Source organism: Anomalospiza imberbis, chromosome 5 (assembly GCF_031753505.1).
Source record: "Anomalospiza imberbis isolate Cuckoo-Finch-1a 21T00152 chromosome 5, ASM3175350v1, whole genome shotgun sequence".
NCBI classification, from domain to species: Eukaryota; Metazoa; Chordata; class Aves; order Passeriformes; family Viduidae; genus Anomalospiza; species Anomalospiza imberbis.
In genome coordinates, this window is record NC_089685.1 from 54,518,310 (window position 1) to 54,535,404 (window position 17,095).

The window sequence follows — 17,095 nt, forward strand, 5'->3', positions numbered from 1 at the left end:
GTCAGCCAGGGTAAACCATGCATTTATATATTTGCATGTACATTCAAAGTGGTTACAGTGAAAAATAAGTGTTCTTAGTTCAGTGATGCTATTTCTCAGCACGTAATCAGCTCGTTATCTGGGATATTTAAAATATCAGCTTGCTTTGCTAAAACATTTTTCATAGGTGCACAAGTCACTGGACTCCTAAAAGCTAAAAATAACTCTTAAGCAAAGTATATAGGGAACTGAACAAAATGGCTTGTATCCTCAGGAAAATGCAAATATCCATCATTTTCCTGTTCAGTTTTCATCTTATATAAATGTCAGTGCTGACTACTACCAGTATTGTGTATCATCCTCTATAACAATGCCACGTTTTGGTAAGATCTTACTAATATCAGTCTTTGGTTCCAGGCAGCCTGCACCGTGCATCCAGTGTACCAGAGCGAGTCTACAACATGGGGATCACCGAGAATGATTTTGCACCAAGGTCTCCCTACAGTTTCTCATATTACCAGGCAAACCAGGTGAGGAAAGGAAGAAAATGAATAGAAATAAAAATAGTATCACACAAATAGTTTATTCATTTTGTTGCCACAAATAATAGCATTTAGATGGTGTTACAAGGTTTGTTTGCTTGTTTATTTTCTTCTTAAAATCTGGTTTTTAGAAAATGAGGGTTTTACAATGAAATCTCTTCATGTTCTCCCTTCCTTCCAATGACTTCAGAGCTCAATATCCAAATTCAAGTCAGTCATACAGATGGGCTGTTTGCAGTCCTGTTGGGTCTATGAGAATTGGCACCAGGGTAGAAAATAAAAAAAATTATATTTACACTCCACTAAGGCAAAAGCTGTGACAAGTCAGATCTTCATCCCTCCCACCAGACAGCAGCTCAGTCAGCACATCTGTACCTCAGGGTGGCCAGAGGCCAGGCTGCCTGGGCAAACAGAATTAAGCATCCAAAACCAAATGAAAACAGATTGCTTTAGTTTCACAAATACTTTAATTTTCACAAGATAGAGTAGTTCCTTATCATTTTAACTACTCCTGTTGTAACCTGTTTTATCATTACAAGAATTCCAGCAGTACAGTCCTTGCAATACAGTGGTGTTTCTAAACCATCTAATCATAAATTCTCTTGTTATTTTGACCAGCTTTTCTTGGGGTCATGGCCTGAATGCTGAGATAAATAATTGGTTTTCTACAGGGTTTTTGACACAGCTCATAACTGGTTTTGAACTTATTTGAAGGAGCCACTGGGAAATCAACACAGCTCGACGACAATACTCCTGCACAATCAATTTAGTAAACTGAAAGCATTTTGGCTTGAGAACAGAAACATTTATTTGGTAAACAACTGTGTATGAAAGGGGAAATTCTTTCCTAATTTTAGACTACTCAAGGCAAAACTCAAGGCATTTTGTCACTAAAAGCAATAGCCCAGTTTCTGACCAGTCAGTGAAGCAGCTCTGGCTCTGTATAGGGAGAGACAGAAGCATTTTCCTAAACACATTCCATTCTCTGTCCTCCCATCCTCTATTCTCACCTCTCCTGCAGTCCATAATATTTGACCTGATTTCATTCCTTCCAGAAGACAGCAACAAGAGGAAAACTGGAGGTGACATAGGAATCACTAGAATATAATACAGTTTACCAGGCAGGGGGTGGGGAGAAAAGAGAAAAAAGTGTAAAAGCTGGGAAAAGCCACAAAAAACGTTAATTATCCCCAAACAATAGATAAAGATATCCTTGCATATCTTCTGTGGGATAAACAGATATATCCAATGATCTTTGCCTGAGCCTGCTAGTTTCTATAACCTTTACTCCTTTGTGAGTCACCTGTCACCCTCAGGATCTCCTTAACAGTGAAATTAAGGGAATTCAGTCTGGCATCCATCTGCTAAGCACTGTTTGTTTAATTAAAAGCTTGTGTAAACTTCTCAGTTTACCTTAAAAATGCCGTTTATATTTCTAAACTTTAACACAGTGTGAAAATGGAAAATATGGACCTTTCTTCTATGGATGTATGCCCCTGTGCTTACTGATTTTTTTAAAAACTGGTCCATGACTCCTCTATTTCAAGGCCAGATAGTGTCCCAAGTTGATTTAGTTCTGGAAGGTTTTGAATGGAGTATGCAGTCCAATATGGAGTACAAGAAAAAAATATAAGAATCAAGAGGCCTCAAACAGTACCTAAAAGTAAGAATCTTGAAGATACGTTCTACAAAGAAAGGTTGATGGCAGTGGATTTGTTTGGTTAGAAAAGGGAAAATTGTAAAGCAAGATGATGATCCACTACAGTCTGTCCCCATTAGGTATAGGAAGAAAAAATAAACTAAAATTGCAGCTGTAGAATTAGGGAAGTCATTGAGATGGCGAAATGGTCTTTTTAATTTTCTTGGAATGTTATACAATCCCCTTAATTTTTAAGAGGCTAGACAAACAAGGAGGGGACTATTTATCTCTTTTTACTAGATACTACCACAAATGAACATGAGAGCTAAATAACTTTATATTTATAAGGTTAATATCAATATGCAGACACTTCAGTATAATATTCTTTATATCTGATTGATTAATTTTCTTCTGTCTATTAGACAGCCTTGAATTTAACTTTAATAGCAGACGTTGGTGTTACTCCTCAAGGAGTTTCAACAGAAAAAAATCTCCATTAATAATCAATTTGTTCATTACCTGGCTTAATTGACTTATGCAACTATTTTGAGCTCATGACAGAAGATTGGATGCTTAGCCTTTGTTTCTTGATGTTTAGACTGTACTTCTTCCTGCCTTCATGAGGGAGGTACCAAGGAGTGTGGCAGAATGCCATTTGATGCACAGCTTTGTCAATGTTCATATTCTCAAATTTTTTTGAGATTCCGAGAGCGCTCTGTAGAATTTTTGCCTTTACTTTGTTTGGTTTGGTTTCTCTGCTGCTAATCCTACGTGCTGTGACCTTGCTGTGACTCCTGTTGTTTCGTGCCCCCTGGAGCAGGTTGCCTCCCCATCCTCTTACACCAATGGCTGGGGGACAAGGATTGCTTACAGGACGATGGAAGAGAGAGCTCAAAGGCAGCCTCTGAAGAGACTGGAGGTTTCGCCCCAGCGAAATCCAGAAAGATTGGCCTACGTGTCCAACGACTTCCACTACGATGGAGGGATTTCAGCCGGATTCTCCATGAGGCATGGAGACGTCCTGAGATCCAGCGGTACTGTGCCGCCAAGATACGCTCGCTCTGAGATTGTCGGTTACACCCTGCGTGACTCCGTGCACAGGGGACGCTCCTTCAAGAGACAGTCCCGCGTGGGGACTGTCACCGATTCTGTCCCTGATGGTGTCTACCCCAGCCCCACTGTCCCTCTGTACCACCAGCCTGGCAACAGCCGCAGCATGAGCAACCTCCTGGAGAAGGAAAACTACCTGGCCTCGGAGAGCACGATGGGACAAGTGAGGTCCCCGACCGCGTCCCGCTTGTCTCAGAACAGGCAATCTGTGAGGTCCAGCTTCTACCAAACCACCTTCAGAAACACCCAGAGCAGGAGGGAGGTTTCCCAGCCAGCTTCCATAGCCAGTGTCACTGCAGAAACGGATGGGAAGAGGATGCCACTGACAGCTGCTGTGGCCGCAGCAGGGAGAAGTGGTTTCCTGCAGAGCGAGCAAGTGACCCTCAATGGATCTCAGCTGGGGTAAGCACAGTGCAGGACCTGCTTTGGCTCTGGGCTCTCACAGCTGACAGGAACGTGCTTGTTAGAAAGTAAACTGATAGCCTGTGGTTCAGCAGGCAGCACCATGCATGAAGTATCAGTGCAGAAGGGACAGAAAGTAGATTGGCTTTTGAAAAGCCACATCCAGTGCAATGGAGGAAAGGGGAGAAAAAAAAGTATATGTATGTACAGTGCAAGGTCTACACCTCCTGCTGAAGTTTGGGACCCCCTTTTGCCAAGAGTTAACTTTATCAGCAGACACGAAACTGAGTAATTTACAACCTAAGTCGCGATACACAAAATTGTATTGGCAAATGTTGTGCTCACAAGAGCTCATACAATATCAGCACTGGTTCCCACGGGAACAGGTCAGAAATGTACCATGGGACAGCTTTTGGCAGATTGACAATTTCCAGTTAAAAATCCTCCATGGTTTCAAGGACACTTCTTAGTTTTTATAAACTTCAGGTAAAACACAGACAGAAATTTTTCTTAGCTCTGTAGCACCATCCTTCCCTAGAACAAATGCAAACTGCTCTGAATCCCAAGACCCCAGAGCTTCCCACTACCATGAGATCCTACATGCTCTGAGGGAGTTGTCCTTATTTGAAACTCTATTAGCCCCATGCCAAAAAGTCCTAAATCTGCCCCCAGACTTCATGAAAATTGTTTAAAATACTGGAAAGGGTTGTTTGGGTTTTTTCCCAAAATTACTCCCCCCAGCAAAATTCCTTTCCAGAGAAGGTTTCAGAATGTTTAAAATCTGTTCCATTTTCAAAAGAAAAATTTTATTATTTCTGCATTTCCCATCAGGAGTGAATATCTTTTTATTTTAGAATAATTCTGAATGTTTCCAGAGCTGTTAGATTTCAGTGGACAGGACAAGCCACTTGGTATACAGGAGATGGTTACTTGCATGTTTATTCTGGTTTTTGTTGTTGTTTCATAGTTCAAATAAGGATCTTAATATTTCTGTTTAAGTTAATCATAGTGTAATTTACAACAGTGCTATTAAGAAATGGCTGTTTTCCCATAACTGTGTAGCTGTTAAGTTCATTTTTCTGAAGACCTTTCTTCTTTTTCTGAGTTTCTTGCTTTGTGAGAAAAGGCATCACCAGATATCACTGCACTGTGCAGATCAGGTATTTTTTGTTGTCAACTACGTGTTGTGTGTTATGATTATATTTGCAAACATATATGGTATTATGCTCATTTCTGGTCTGGATTGAAATTTTAATCTCTGGGTGATGCAGGATTTAGTTGATCTGACATTAATTATGTTGGCTTATAAGTATTCAGACTTTGCAGCTAATAAGTCCAAAAAAACCAAGTGAGAGGTCAGCTGAATTTTGGAGTAGTAATACTGAAAATAGGTACCTGGGTTTGTTTTTCAGTAGGGAGGACTTTGTTTTTCAGTAAGACAATTTACAAACATATATCTCATTGATTTAATAATCTGCTTAAGTTCTGGCACATTCTAGAATGCATTTCTGAGCCACAAACAACAATTTTTATTTTGAAGTACAATTTTTATCTTGAAGTACATGTAGGAGCAATTTTGGCTTTTCTTTTGCAGGTGCAGACACTGGAGTCTGGTTGTCTGTCTGTACAAGCAGCAATCAAAGTATTTTAATACCTGCAGATGGAAAAATCAGTCTTGAATCATTGTGCAAGTAGCTTTAACGTGACCATGTTAACTCAGACGGAAGATTTGTGATCTGCTGGAAATCATTGTGATGGCATAATTTGTTAAGTGCCAGGTTTTAGGTTCAGCATTTGTCAGAAGTTCTCTCAGTTCAAGGAGTTTCTAGACACTCTCAGTTTTCTTGTTATTTCTCGTTCTCTTATTTGAAGGTTGCATTTATCTGATATATTGCTCCCTTAGTAATGTAAAGAGAGAAAAAAAAAAGATAAGCTTGTTTCTGTTTTTGGAGTAATTTAATTTTTCCAGAAATCTGTAGGTTTGTTGTTTTTTTGGGTTTTTTTTGGGTTTTTTTGGGTTTTTTTGGTTTTTTTTTTTGTTTGTTTGTTTTGGTTTTTTTTTTTTTTTTTTTTTTTTTTTTACACAAGCCACCATTTAAGTCTTTCCAAGTGAATTAAGAGAATGTAAAATAGTTGTGTAAGGTTAAAGAGGGGTAGTGGACCAGCTGTGTGTACAGTATTTGAAACGTCTCACAAAAGCATTTCCAAACTTCCTGTAAAAGGATTAGCTCATGCTATGAAAGCAAAGTAGTAAAAATCAGAGTGCAGAGATGCTATCTCTGTATCTTCTGGTGAAGTGAATCAGTTAAAAGCATCCTAGTGATTAAGAGCTTAGAAAAGAGAGAGGCTTGACCTGAAGCTGTCTGAGAAATGGCTGCTTGCAGAATCTGACCTCTAAATGTGCTGAAAGCTGCCACAAACCGGTATTTGTCTCAAAACTGGTATACTTTGGCAATTAAGTCAGAATCTGTCAAATCATTGTTCTGTTTAACAACCTCTGCCTGGCTGACCATTTGTTTGGTGTCTCTTTATGTGCCAGTCAGCCACAGAGCTAATTAAGTTTGCCTGTAAATACTTTGAGGGTGGGAATGGAATCTTTGCATCAAATTCTATTTTGACAAGAGTTAGGGTGCTGCAGCTTTGTGAATACCATTGAGGGTCAGAGATGGTATTGCGTCCCTTACTGCTGCCAGATAAAACGTTAGGGAATGTTATTTTTATCCAATGGAGAGCAACCCAAGTATGGCAGTGCACAACAGGAGAGAAATCCTCTGCTGCTGCATGAAGGGATAACTGACTGGGGAGCTGCTGTCAGTGTCAGGGCAGAGCTACACCCCCAGCACCTAGAAATGCACTGTCTGCCTGTCCATGTGTCCATCTCAGCCTGGCAGTGGCTCCTGGTGGACTTTTACTCCTCTGGGCCACACTTGGCATCCTGAGGTTGAGTTCCCACATAAACTCTCTGGTGTGCCCTGAGGGATCAGCTCATGCATCAGCCTGGACCTTGGGAAGCCCGTGGTTCTATTCCTCTTCAGCTGCTGGTCAGTGAAATGCCACGATTTAGTACATCAGAGATGCCTGCTGCTTATACAAAGTGACTGAATTTGGTCACAACACTCCAAAATGATTGCTGTGTCCAACATGTAAACACGGTCACATGTGCAGGTTTATAACACGGTCTCAAATCCTTTGCTGATTTAAGACTTGTAACTGAAACCAAAGTTTGAAAAGCCTGTTTTTCAGTTCCACTACAGAGTAAAATGAAGGAATATGATCTGGCTAATTTTCCAAATTCCCTTTTTCTGAGCATTGTTAATTATTATTTACATTTCTGCTTAGTTTAAAGAAAAAAATTTAAAGTTTCAACTTTAGTTAATATATTTCCCAGGTACTAATTTTAATGTAAAGGGCAATTGAGTTAAAATGTCTAACTACAGATTCATTTGCTGAGAATGATTATCAAGTACACCATTCTGATTCTGGTAGCTCTGCAGTAGGGAGTTATTGCCAATTTCTGATTGTTTCACTGTGGGTCACAGACTGTCCTCTCATCCCTTTCTGGCTGATGGCACATCTGCTACTACAAAATGATCTGGATTAAAAAAAAAAAAAAAAAAAAAAGAATGCTCACATTCTTGTCAACTTTTCTCTCCCCATTTTTTAACTGGGTGCAGCATATTTGAAACCAAAAGTAAATAAAAAATCTGGGGAGCATAACCACCTGTCCCAGAGCTAATGCACCTGATTGTGCCCATAATTGTTTTATGTTCCATGTACTGGGGACAAAATGTGTTTGGTGACCTCTCTTTCCATTTTTATATGGTTGTCTAACACAATCATCATTTAAGCAAACATGTTGGAAGTTGGAAGGGAAGTGGTGGCACATATTTTTGATGCTCTCTACCACAGGATCTCTACATACTCAGTTTAATGGGTGTTATTCTTATTTTTCCCACCTGAAAAATAGCTTTGCCCATCTATTTCAAACAAGAACAACTTCCTTGTCTGAAAAAAGGAGGTTCTGAATCCTGCATAGATGTAGTCTGGGAACTAAGACACTGATGAAAGGCATAAGGACAAATATAAAAAAACAATCCTCACTCTATTGAGGAAAACATCAAAGTATCTTCATGGCCAGTAATAGTCACTCTGACATGGTTATGGCCTTCTTTTGATCCTCATCCACTTCTTCATCCTTCCTTTCACATGCTTCATTCATCCACTGGATGGAAACACTGATAGAAACTGATATTTCCATTTTGTTATTATAACTTAAAGCATGACTTGCTTTCTCCAGAACCACACTTCTATTTATGACTTTCTCTTCCCCCTGAATGTCAGTATCTCTCAAAGCCATTATGATATTTTCTGCTACTGGAAAGGAAAAAAAAAATCTAAGAAAAGCTAGAGTTACATGAAAACCACAAAAATCCTACTTTTACAAGACTGATCTTTTTTCTGCAGTCTTTCTTCACTCAATCTCTCTGTCTATACTTTTAAGGAGCCCAGAAGTGGAGATGACCCTGGAGCGTGCAGTGAACATTCTGAAGAGTGAAAACACACAGTCCACCCCCAGGATCCTTGCTGCAGTGACTTTCATACAGCATGAGTGCTTCCAAAAAGCAGATGCCAGAAGAAAAGTAAGTAACTATTATTTTGCCAGTTGCAATCAGGCAGAGAAAATAAGATTCTATACTTTATGGCACTGTGTGCCAACATGAAAAGAAAGAAGGCAGTCTGAGTAACCTTATAGGATACTGATGTTAGATATTTTCCTTAAAATGCATTTATGTGTTTTGCTGCAGATTCTTTTGAACCCACTCAGCATATACCCACTCAGTTTGCCCTTTTTCAGCTGAACAAACTTAATTCTTTCAGCCTTTATAAATCATGGAGTCTGAACTTTTTGTCAGTATAGTTGCTCCTGTCTGTCATTTTTGAGTTGTATGCAGAAATATTCCAAAAAACAAAATTCTGAGTACAGTGCAAACTTCTCCAAGCTTCAGGGTTTGCTAGGACTGCACAAATGTGTTTAAAAAGTACATGGATTAGGGAAAAGGTCAAAGGCTCACTGGAACTGTGCACATGCATTAGTACATTGTTTAGATTAACCAAATTTTGAAGTCTCTTACAAGAAACTTGTTGTCTCTTACAAGTTTTTTGAAAGGGTCTATTAAAAAATATTCTCTCTTCCTTTTCTTTAAATGTCACTACTGAACCCAAATATGTCTCTCCTGCTGAACAGTTCTGTACAATAAAGTGTAAGGCAATCATTTATTTTAACTATTAAAAAAACATTATTACACCTGCTTTGGTTTGTAATGTGCTCAGTAATCCCAGCCTTATTTCCATAATTATGTGCATGCAGTCCAGTTCAGTGACGGCCAAACATCTCTCTGTGCTTTTGACTTGCTTTAAGGTATGTCAGAGTCAGTTTTGGGAGAAAATAACAGTACAGGTGGCAACCTTAACTTCAAACTTAGGACAGAGCTTCAGAATTGAATGTTTGCAAGTGGGTTATTACACAGACCTCTCTCGGGCAGCTTCCCAGAAAAACAAGTGTTCAGGTTGGAGCAGTCAGCCTGAAGCCACATGTTTCACAAATGCACCCATATATCCCATAATGAGCTTTTCTGTTTGGTGCCCGTCAGGCTTGTTCACGTTGGCATCGTCTTGTGTCCACTTTTTAGCCTTTCAGCCTGCCTTCTTTGTCTATTGGTCCCTGATATTTGAGAGTTTGTGGGTCTAGTGGTTTTTGCTTCTGTGAACTTCTCAGTATTTTGGTGAATTTTGTCTGCTAATGAAAATTTAGAAGGACCAGTCAATAGTTGTTGTAAATTCTCAGCAAATTAGGTTGAAATGGCACTCCTTTTACAAATGCCTTAAAATTACTGACAGAAAGTCTGCAGAAATACTTTAAAAAACCAAACAACTACAGTACTGGTGTCAAAAGGGCTGATTTACTGCAATAAAACAGACTGATGTGCCTTCAGCATGCTCTGTGCAGCACTGCCCTCACCATAGATATTTCTGTATTCCATTCTGCTGGCCTTTAGGTGATTGCTGAGTGATTGCAATCACTCAGCAGAGGGGGAATCAGCTCAGCAGAGCAGGATAAAGAAACGGTGCCTTTTGTACAGGTGGATCAGAGGAGAGGCTGCCAGGCTGTGTAGTTTACTCCATGAAGGCTTTGTTGCATTCCATTTCTTCGTGTTGCCAACACCTGCTGGTTGTAGTGAATTCTTTTTATCATTAAACTCTGGACTGTTTAAGACACCTGTATCAGATTTCTGAGCCTTTCATGTGCTGTTGGTTCTGCACAAGGGTGAGTTTTTCCACAAAACCGTATGGCATTTTGAGGTGCTGGAGGAGACTGTTGGCAATGGTACATTAATGTAAGGTACTTTCCAGAGTAAATTCACTCCTGAGTCAGCTCAGGCTTGCTTGTGTCATATCACAGTTTGTATAGGATTCCTCATTCAAACAAAACAAACTATTAGTTTCCATACAGCTACTGTAAAATAACATCTTTTAAATTCTTCATTCATTTGGGGCCAAAACCTCATTTTCTAAAGATTTAAACACTGAAAAGTAGTTTGTGCTAAATGTGGGTAGTTCAGTGGATAGCTGGCTAACAATGGTTAATGCTCTACATTTTGGTGCTTAGTTTTGCTATTCTTCCTCTGTGTGGCATAGTTAAGAAGTATTAAGGTTAATGTATTGGTTTTTAATATACTTTCAATACATGCATTGGGAAGAACACTGTATTTTCATCAGGCTGGTTGCTGAAGGGAAAAAAAACCCCAAAACCTGTTTATAAATGTTCCAGAATTGAATCTTAAATATTCATTTCACCAACATGGAAGCTAAAAAGCAGAGTGATTAAATGTCTTGTCAGAGAGTACAAATCTGTGGCAAAGCTGGAAGAGATTTAGTATCATTCTCTGACATTAATTATGGAAACATGTTGCCTCTCCTAGTCGTGGATTTTAAGTATTAGTCATACAAAAGCCCAGAGGTTAATAGTCATGTCCAAATTATTAATGATCTGTGCTTCAAGTCTGTCAAGTAGGAGCTGATGAATATAACTATTTAAACGTTATAACTATTTAAACTTTATAACTATTTAAACGTTATAACTATTTAAACTTTATAACTATAACTATTTAAACGTTTTCTGGGGCGGGGGGAAAGGGGAGTTTGTTATTTACAGCATCTGACGATTCTCTGCTGTGTTTCGTTTTCCTCACAGGTTTTCTCACTTGGTGGCATCCCCAAACTTTTACAGCTCCTTGAGGTTCAGAATGAGGATATCCAGCGGGCAGCGTGTGGTGCTCTGAGAAACTTGGTGTTTGAGGACAATGACAACAAACTGGAAGTGTCAGAGCAGAAAGGGATCCCGCTCCTGCTCCGCCTGCTCCGGCACACCAGGGACATAGAGACTAAGAAACAAATCACAGGTAGGGTTTTCTCTGCAGTCAAGCATGAAGTGCTTTAAGTAGTGCAAAAGCTTTCAGGGAGAGGTACATGACTGTTTAGTGACTAAATACAAAAACATTGTCGCCTACTCTAAGCAATTCCCAGAGGGTAAAATTCCAAGGTCCTTACTCAAGACCAGCCTTTCAGTCATTAACAAGAGATTAGGAACTGCAACTTCCCTCTTAAAGCTTCTTCAGAGATTAAGTGAGTGTCCTTGATATTCCAGAAAAGAAAGTCAGGTTCCCTAGGGCTGCCTGGGACCATAATTAATGCCTGCTACTTACACAGCAGCTCAGCCTTCATTTTTTGACTCTGTGCTGACAGTGCCTACTGGAAGTTCCTTGTTGAAGACTGTCACCCAGAGCTGTCATGTGCCATGGACAGAAAGTGGTTGTTCTATTCCCCCAAACCCCACTGCCCCAGATTCCTACTTCATCCCTGCAGTCCCACGTGTCCATAGTGTGTCTCTTGGAATTCCACTGCTTGTGACCCACATTCTTTCTAATTAGCAGAAGAGCAGGCTTATATTTTATAAATGGAAAACATGAATAAATGAATGGGGAATTATTTCAAATGATCTTTAAAGACACCAGGAACAAAATCTATTAAAATAGAGAACAGTGCATGAAAAGATACCGAAGTTGTCAAGCAGCCCTGTCCTGAAGCAGACATGTCGAGACCTTCTGTAATTCTGCATTCTTTAAAGTATTTGAAATACTCTGCTCCCTAAGCTGGAGAACAAAGCTTTGTATTGTTGGCTCTTTTTTAGCTCTGTTCTGCAGCTCTGCAACGTTAAAGTGTTCTAAAATTTTTCACACTCATCAGTTGCAGAATTGGGTCACAGAGTAATTTACTGTACAGTGCCTTAACTCTCAGTGCTGTTACAGACCAGTGAGAGGGGCAGTGAAAGTGGTGGCAGAGTGGCCAGAAAGCCAATGCTCTTTCCTTGTTAGCACTTTCATAATTTCTGACAAAAATGTTGAATATGCCTGAGTACTCACGTGTATATTGTGAATATTACTGTCTTCCCCTTCACCAATGTGGAAATGGATAAAGGAACATCTTTCAGCAATTACTGCTGTCACTGAACGTGAATATTTACTCACAAAACAAAGAAGACACAAAAAAAATATTTATGCCAAGCAGGATGATGTAGCTTGTGTAAAGCAAAATATTATGATGTTCTTTCATGCCTATCAGTTGCAAAGGACAACTTTAAAAATACACCAAGAGAGAAGTATTTCTTACTTTGTTCAAGACCAGATGTGCAGCCAGGAGGAAATGCACTGGGTGCCTCAGTGAAAACGCCACTAGGACATACTTTTTGCTATCACTTGAACAGTTCTTCCAGCTCCCTAGCAAGCTGCAAGGAGCCTAGAAGAGCAAAGGGCAGTCTGGATGAATGAATTTCAACTCTTGCATTGCCTTTGACTTCACACAGGACTAGTGGAATATCATATTTATGCATGCAATCTCTCTGAAATGTGCACTTCCAGGAAAAGGTTAATGTGAAAGATTTGTTCTTAAACCAGGTAGCACCAGAGGTCCATTTGTCTTTCCACATCATACATATTACTTGCCTACTTTGACTGTAAATAAGGGACTTCCCAGTGTAGGGCATAATATTCAACTAAATGTTGAATAAAAGATTAGAAAAATCATCTTGGTACCTGATAATACCTCACTGAACGGTAGTGAAAGACTCTTGGCCAAGGATTGAAAGCATGCAGTATTAATTAATAAAGATGTCTAAGCTCAGCAGAGAGAAGTTTTTTTTGTTTCTGCTGCTGTGTGGGAAGCATGGTACCAAAGCACTCCACCTGAAAAAAGTATATGAAATGAGGAAGTTTTAGGAGAGAAGGAAGTTAAAACTCTGAGACAGAAGTTTTCTGATTCTGTACTTCATTACCTGTCAAAAATATAGTACTTGTGCACATGAGATAAGTAAATCTCAGCCTTAGAAGCTTATCTTTAAAGGTCACTGGTTTATTAGGACCATCAGTGTTAATGCAGACAAGCACTTGCCTAACATTAATCCATATTTTATCATATGTTCTTAAAGAATACTTTGAAGGCCTGTATTTTCTTCAAGACCCAGGCTTAGGAATACAGAGTGAGCCCAGTCCTGCACCGTGCCTGGTATTGTGCTGTGAAAACACTGAGAGCAACCAAAGTGTGTGGAGATAAATGCTGATTACAGCACGTGCTGTGACTGCCTCGCACTCTGTGAACACACAAAAAACACCAAACCACTGCCCCACCAAAGCAGCTTTGTGCTGATGACAGGGGTTTGAAAGCTGCTGTGGGCCAGTCTGCCTAAAGCCCCCCTGCAGAAAACAGCTGCCCAGTGTCTCTGCAATTTCTGTGCTCATATGATCTCTTCACAGAGGGAATCAAACCTGCCCAAGATCACTACATTTGACTGAATTTGCTAGCTTCACAAAAGCATTGATACAGATAAAGTAAACAGAGGCTCTGTCTTTTCTTTGGCTTACAAGCTACTTAGAAATCTCTTAGGAAAGGAATTTATCCTAAATTGTAGGAGAGGATTTTATTTGCAGGACCTAAGACAGGATTGGAGTTTTATAGTATTTGGAGAGCATACTGAGGAACAGAAAATAAAATGGCTGTGGCATGAAAGAAGCATAAGATTTTAGCTTTTAAAGGTAAGCCAGATGAGCCTCCAGGGAGCAGCTAACCTCCTGATCTTGTTATCATGCAGCATAAAAAAAGAAATGAAAGAAAACTTTTCCTGCAGGGAAGATTACAGCACAAGCAGAACTGTCATTAAAAGAAATGTAAATTTAAAAGCAGACCCCACCCATTTTTCCAAATAACCATCTAAGGGAAAACTGTGCTCCTAAGAATGTAGCATAGGTGCAAGGAAGCAATCCACTCCTAAGACATTGCCTAATGTGCACAAATTCATCCACACCCAGAATACCACTGAGAGAATCCTTCTGAGCCCAGAGACACAGTGCCTGTGGGTAAAGGTAGGGTTTTTGTTGGAAAATGTACGGTGAGAGAACTATCTCAAATTCTCTTCTGACAATTCTACGTATATGCCTGTAATTCCAAATTTATTTGTTCTTTTTAAAAGTATATTCTGTCCTTGTGCCATTCCTTGCATTTGTGCCCTTCTGTCTTAACCTGCTTTGCTTACCAATGCCCTTTGGACTGCTGGTCTGTTTTCCTGTAAGCCTTGCCTATCCTTCAGAAAAGTACATTCTTCCTTTTATCCCCTGATTCAGAGGCTGAAGAGCTGATCCCAGAAGAAGGAATGGGCTGCGTCTGGCTGGCTTTTGTTTTGATTTTACTGTTGCTCACAATACCTGAAATTAAATTCAAAGTGTAAGGAGATACAGTAGAAACATTTTTCTGTTGTTCTTGTTGTGAGCTGATGAAAGGAACATTCACTAATACTCTGCCAGTGTGTGGAGGAGGAGGTCTGTGAAACTTAGAGCAGCAAGCTGAAGGAACAATGAATGTCTTTGTAGTGAAAAGCAGAAATACATGTTGTTTTGCAAGGGAAGAGTACTTTAAAAAGAATTGTTGTCTGTTGGAATAGAACATAATGGAACCTGTTAAATTCAACAAGGTTATATTTGAAATTAGGTTTGGAGATTGTGAGTAGACAAGGTTTGTAGCATTACTTAATGATTTGTTTAGTGACTAATGTCTGGGCAGTAGCAGCCAACCAGTGTTAACAGCTTTCCCTCTTATGAGAAATTTTGCTATCAAGTGTTAGAGAAACTTGGTAATGGGCATTTCCTGTCTTCCAGCAGATCTCCTGTAAACTCCCTGCACCTCCCATCTATCTCTTTTGTGAGTTTGTTTTCCCTTAGCTCACGCTGCTTTGCTAACAGAGAAGGTGATTGCAGCAGATGGACAATGCAGAGGCATGGGAAGCTGCACTTCTTGGCTGGGCATTAGACTGACTATGCAGAGATTTTACTTTATCCACATGGATAACTGTGCCCCCTTTTTTGCCCTGTTTCCATGTCCCTGGATCAAGGCTGGTGGGCATTTACCAATCCCTTCTGCTTCTCTTCAGATTATCAGTGCCAGGCAGGCTCTTCACTCATTAACATCAAGGGGTGTAGGATGCCCCCGTTCCTGAGAGACAGACACTGCAACGAAGGGGTGTGAGATTGAGTCTTTCAAAGTGCAGAGGAGTCTTTTTGCCTCTCTGATTTTATTGTGCATATTCCAGGTTTGCTGTGGAATCTGTCCTCCAATGACCAGCTGAAGCACCTGTTGATTAGAGAAGCCCTGCAGACGCTGACTGAAGCTGTCCTCATCCCCTACTCAGGCTGGCCAGACAGAGATTACCCAAAATCAAGTGTTCTACCCGACCCTGATATCTTCTACAATGCCACAGGATGCCTGAGGTGAGCACTCTGTCTACAACTACCCAAAGCAATAGTGATGACAAAACAGGGGACACAGTTATTTTTGGATAAAGACACAGAGTTCATTTCAAGCCACAACCACTTTTCATGCAAACAGATGACTTAGAAAGGGGACAAGCACATAAATGTTTTCTGTTTCCAGCTGCTACCAAAGATGCTTATTTGAACATATCATAATCCATGTCTAAACTGATTAGAAAGTGATTCAACTTAAATTGTGGGACAGCCATTTTTTAAACCAGAGTAAGCTCTGTCCAGCCTTTTGCACAAGTTCAAGCAAGGTGCAGCCATGGGGTGGAGGAATAGATTTATAGTTGTGTATTCAGTACTGCAATCTGTTAATAGACTCGTGGGCACAGTAGCAGTTACTAGAGACAAACACCAAAGGCCTCAGTGAACACACCCTTAAATGTCTGAAGTATAAAAATTACATCTTCAATGAAAACATCCTTAACAGTCTATAAATTGGGGGCCCTTTGTGAGTTCAAATTCATTGCACATTAAGTAAGTTTACACATTTAAAAATGCACAAAAGGACATATTTTGAACTTCCTAAGGAGTAATGTACGACTGTGAAGGCATGACCTGAGGTTTAAACTCCTTCTAGTAGAGTTCAAGGAATTAAGTTTGGAATTTGGAGGCTGGAAATGTGCCCATTTTGCCTCAGACATACCTGCTATCTTGATATGTCCTATAGCAGAGTAGTTGTAGGTGTATGGCATTGATTTTTCCTGTGCAACAGCTCTGTATCTGACTCGTGTGGTTTCAGAAGACAAATGAATGGTAAGCTACACAAAATACTCAACAGCAATGCACCTTTTTCTGCAGGAACTCCTGTCAGCCCACTAACTACTAATTAATTTCATCTTTAAGTAATAATTAACTTTTATTTACTCTGATGACTCGAAAACAAATAGAAAGAAACATTAACCACCCATCATAAAACCTCTCTAGCCAACGCTTAGTGCTGCTGTCTAGGAAATGAAGGAGGTTGTCTTTTTTCATATTAATTAGCCCAAGCTGCATTTGTGCAGAAACCAGTCTGGCTGCTCCTCTCTTGGTGTTTGGACTCTGGAACTGTCTCTTCCCTATGAAGCAGCCGATGGGGGCACGGATCATTCTCAGGTTTAGCTTGGTCTTGCTCTTCCTGAGCTTGTTTCAGCAGATTGGCACAAGTTGTTAAGTGACAAATAGGGTGTAACAGTACCTGAGTTCTTTTAAATGAAAGTGGATTCCTGGTTTAACCTCACTCTGGACACAAAGTCGGTGCTTGGGGCTGCTCCAGAATTGCTGTGAGCTCTCCAGTCTTAATTAAAAGTCTCTAAGACTGCCCTTATGTAGGTGCTTAAGGATACATTATTGATTTTAAAAATACAATATCCACATTCTAATCCTTCTCATTTTTAAGAGCTTCAACACTGAAAATTAGAAATAGAAAAAGAAGGGCTTGAAAACTCCCAGGTAAAGATGATCTGCAGGATTGCCACATACTTTCTGGCACAATATTTTTTAATGAGGCTTACCTATTTGTA

General features: G+C 39.9%; 1 protein-coding gene and 1 long non-coding RNA gene across 3 annotated transcripts in view; both read left to right on the top strand.

Annotated features, from left to right (window-relative positions):
- The window catches only part of LOC137474375 (uncharacterized), a 330,950-nt gene that overhangs the window by 207,647 nt on the left and 106,208 nt on the right, over positions 1-17,095 (top strand). The gene's annotated exons all lie outside the window — the stretch shown is intronic.
- The window catches only part of PKP2 (plakophilin 2), a 36,463-nt gene that overhangs the window by 6,828 nt on the left and 12,540 nt on the right, over positions 1-17,095 (top strand). The window contains exons 2-6 of one of the 2 annotated variants that reach the window (XM_068190866.1): positions 397-509; positions 2,981-3,672; positions 8,174-8,312; positions 10,925-11,132; positions 15,365-15,542. In XM_068190866.1, the coding sequence (XP_068046967.1) occupies positions 397-509; positions 2,981-3,672; positions 8,174-8,312; positions 10,925-11,132; positions 15,365-15,542 (1,330 nt within the window). The remainder of the gene's footprint in view (positions 1-396; positions 510-2,980; positions 3,673-8,173; positions 8,313-10,924; positions 11,133-15,364; positions 15,543-17,095) is intronic. The other variant, XM_068190867.1, reaches the window with a different exon arrangement.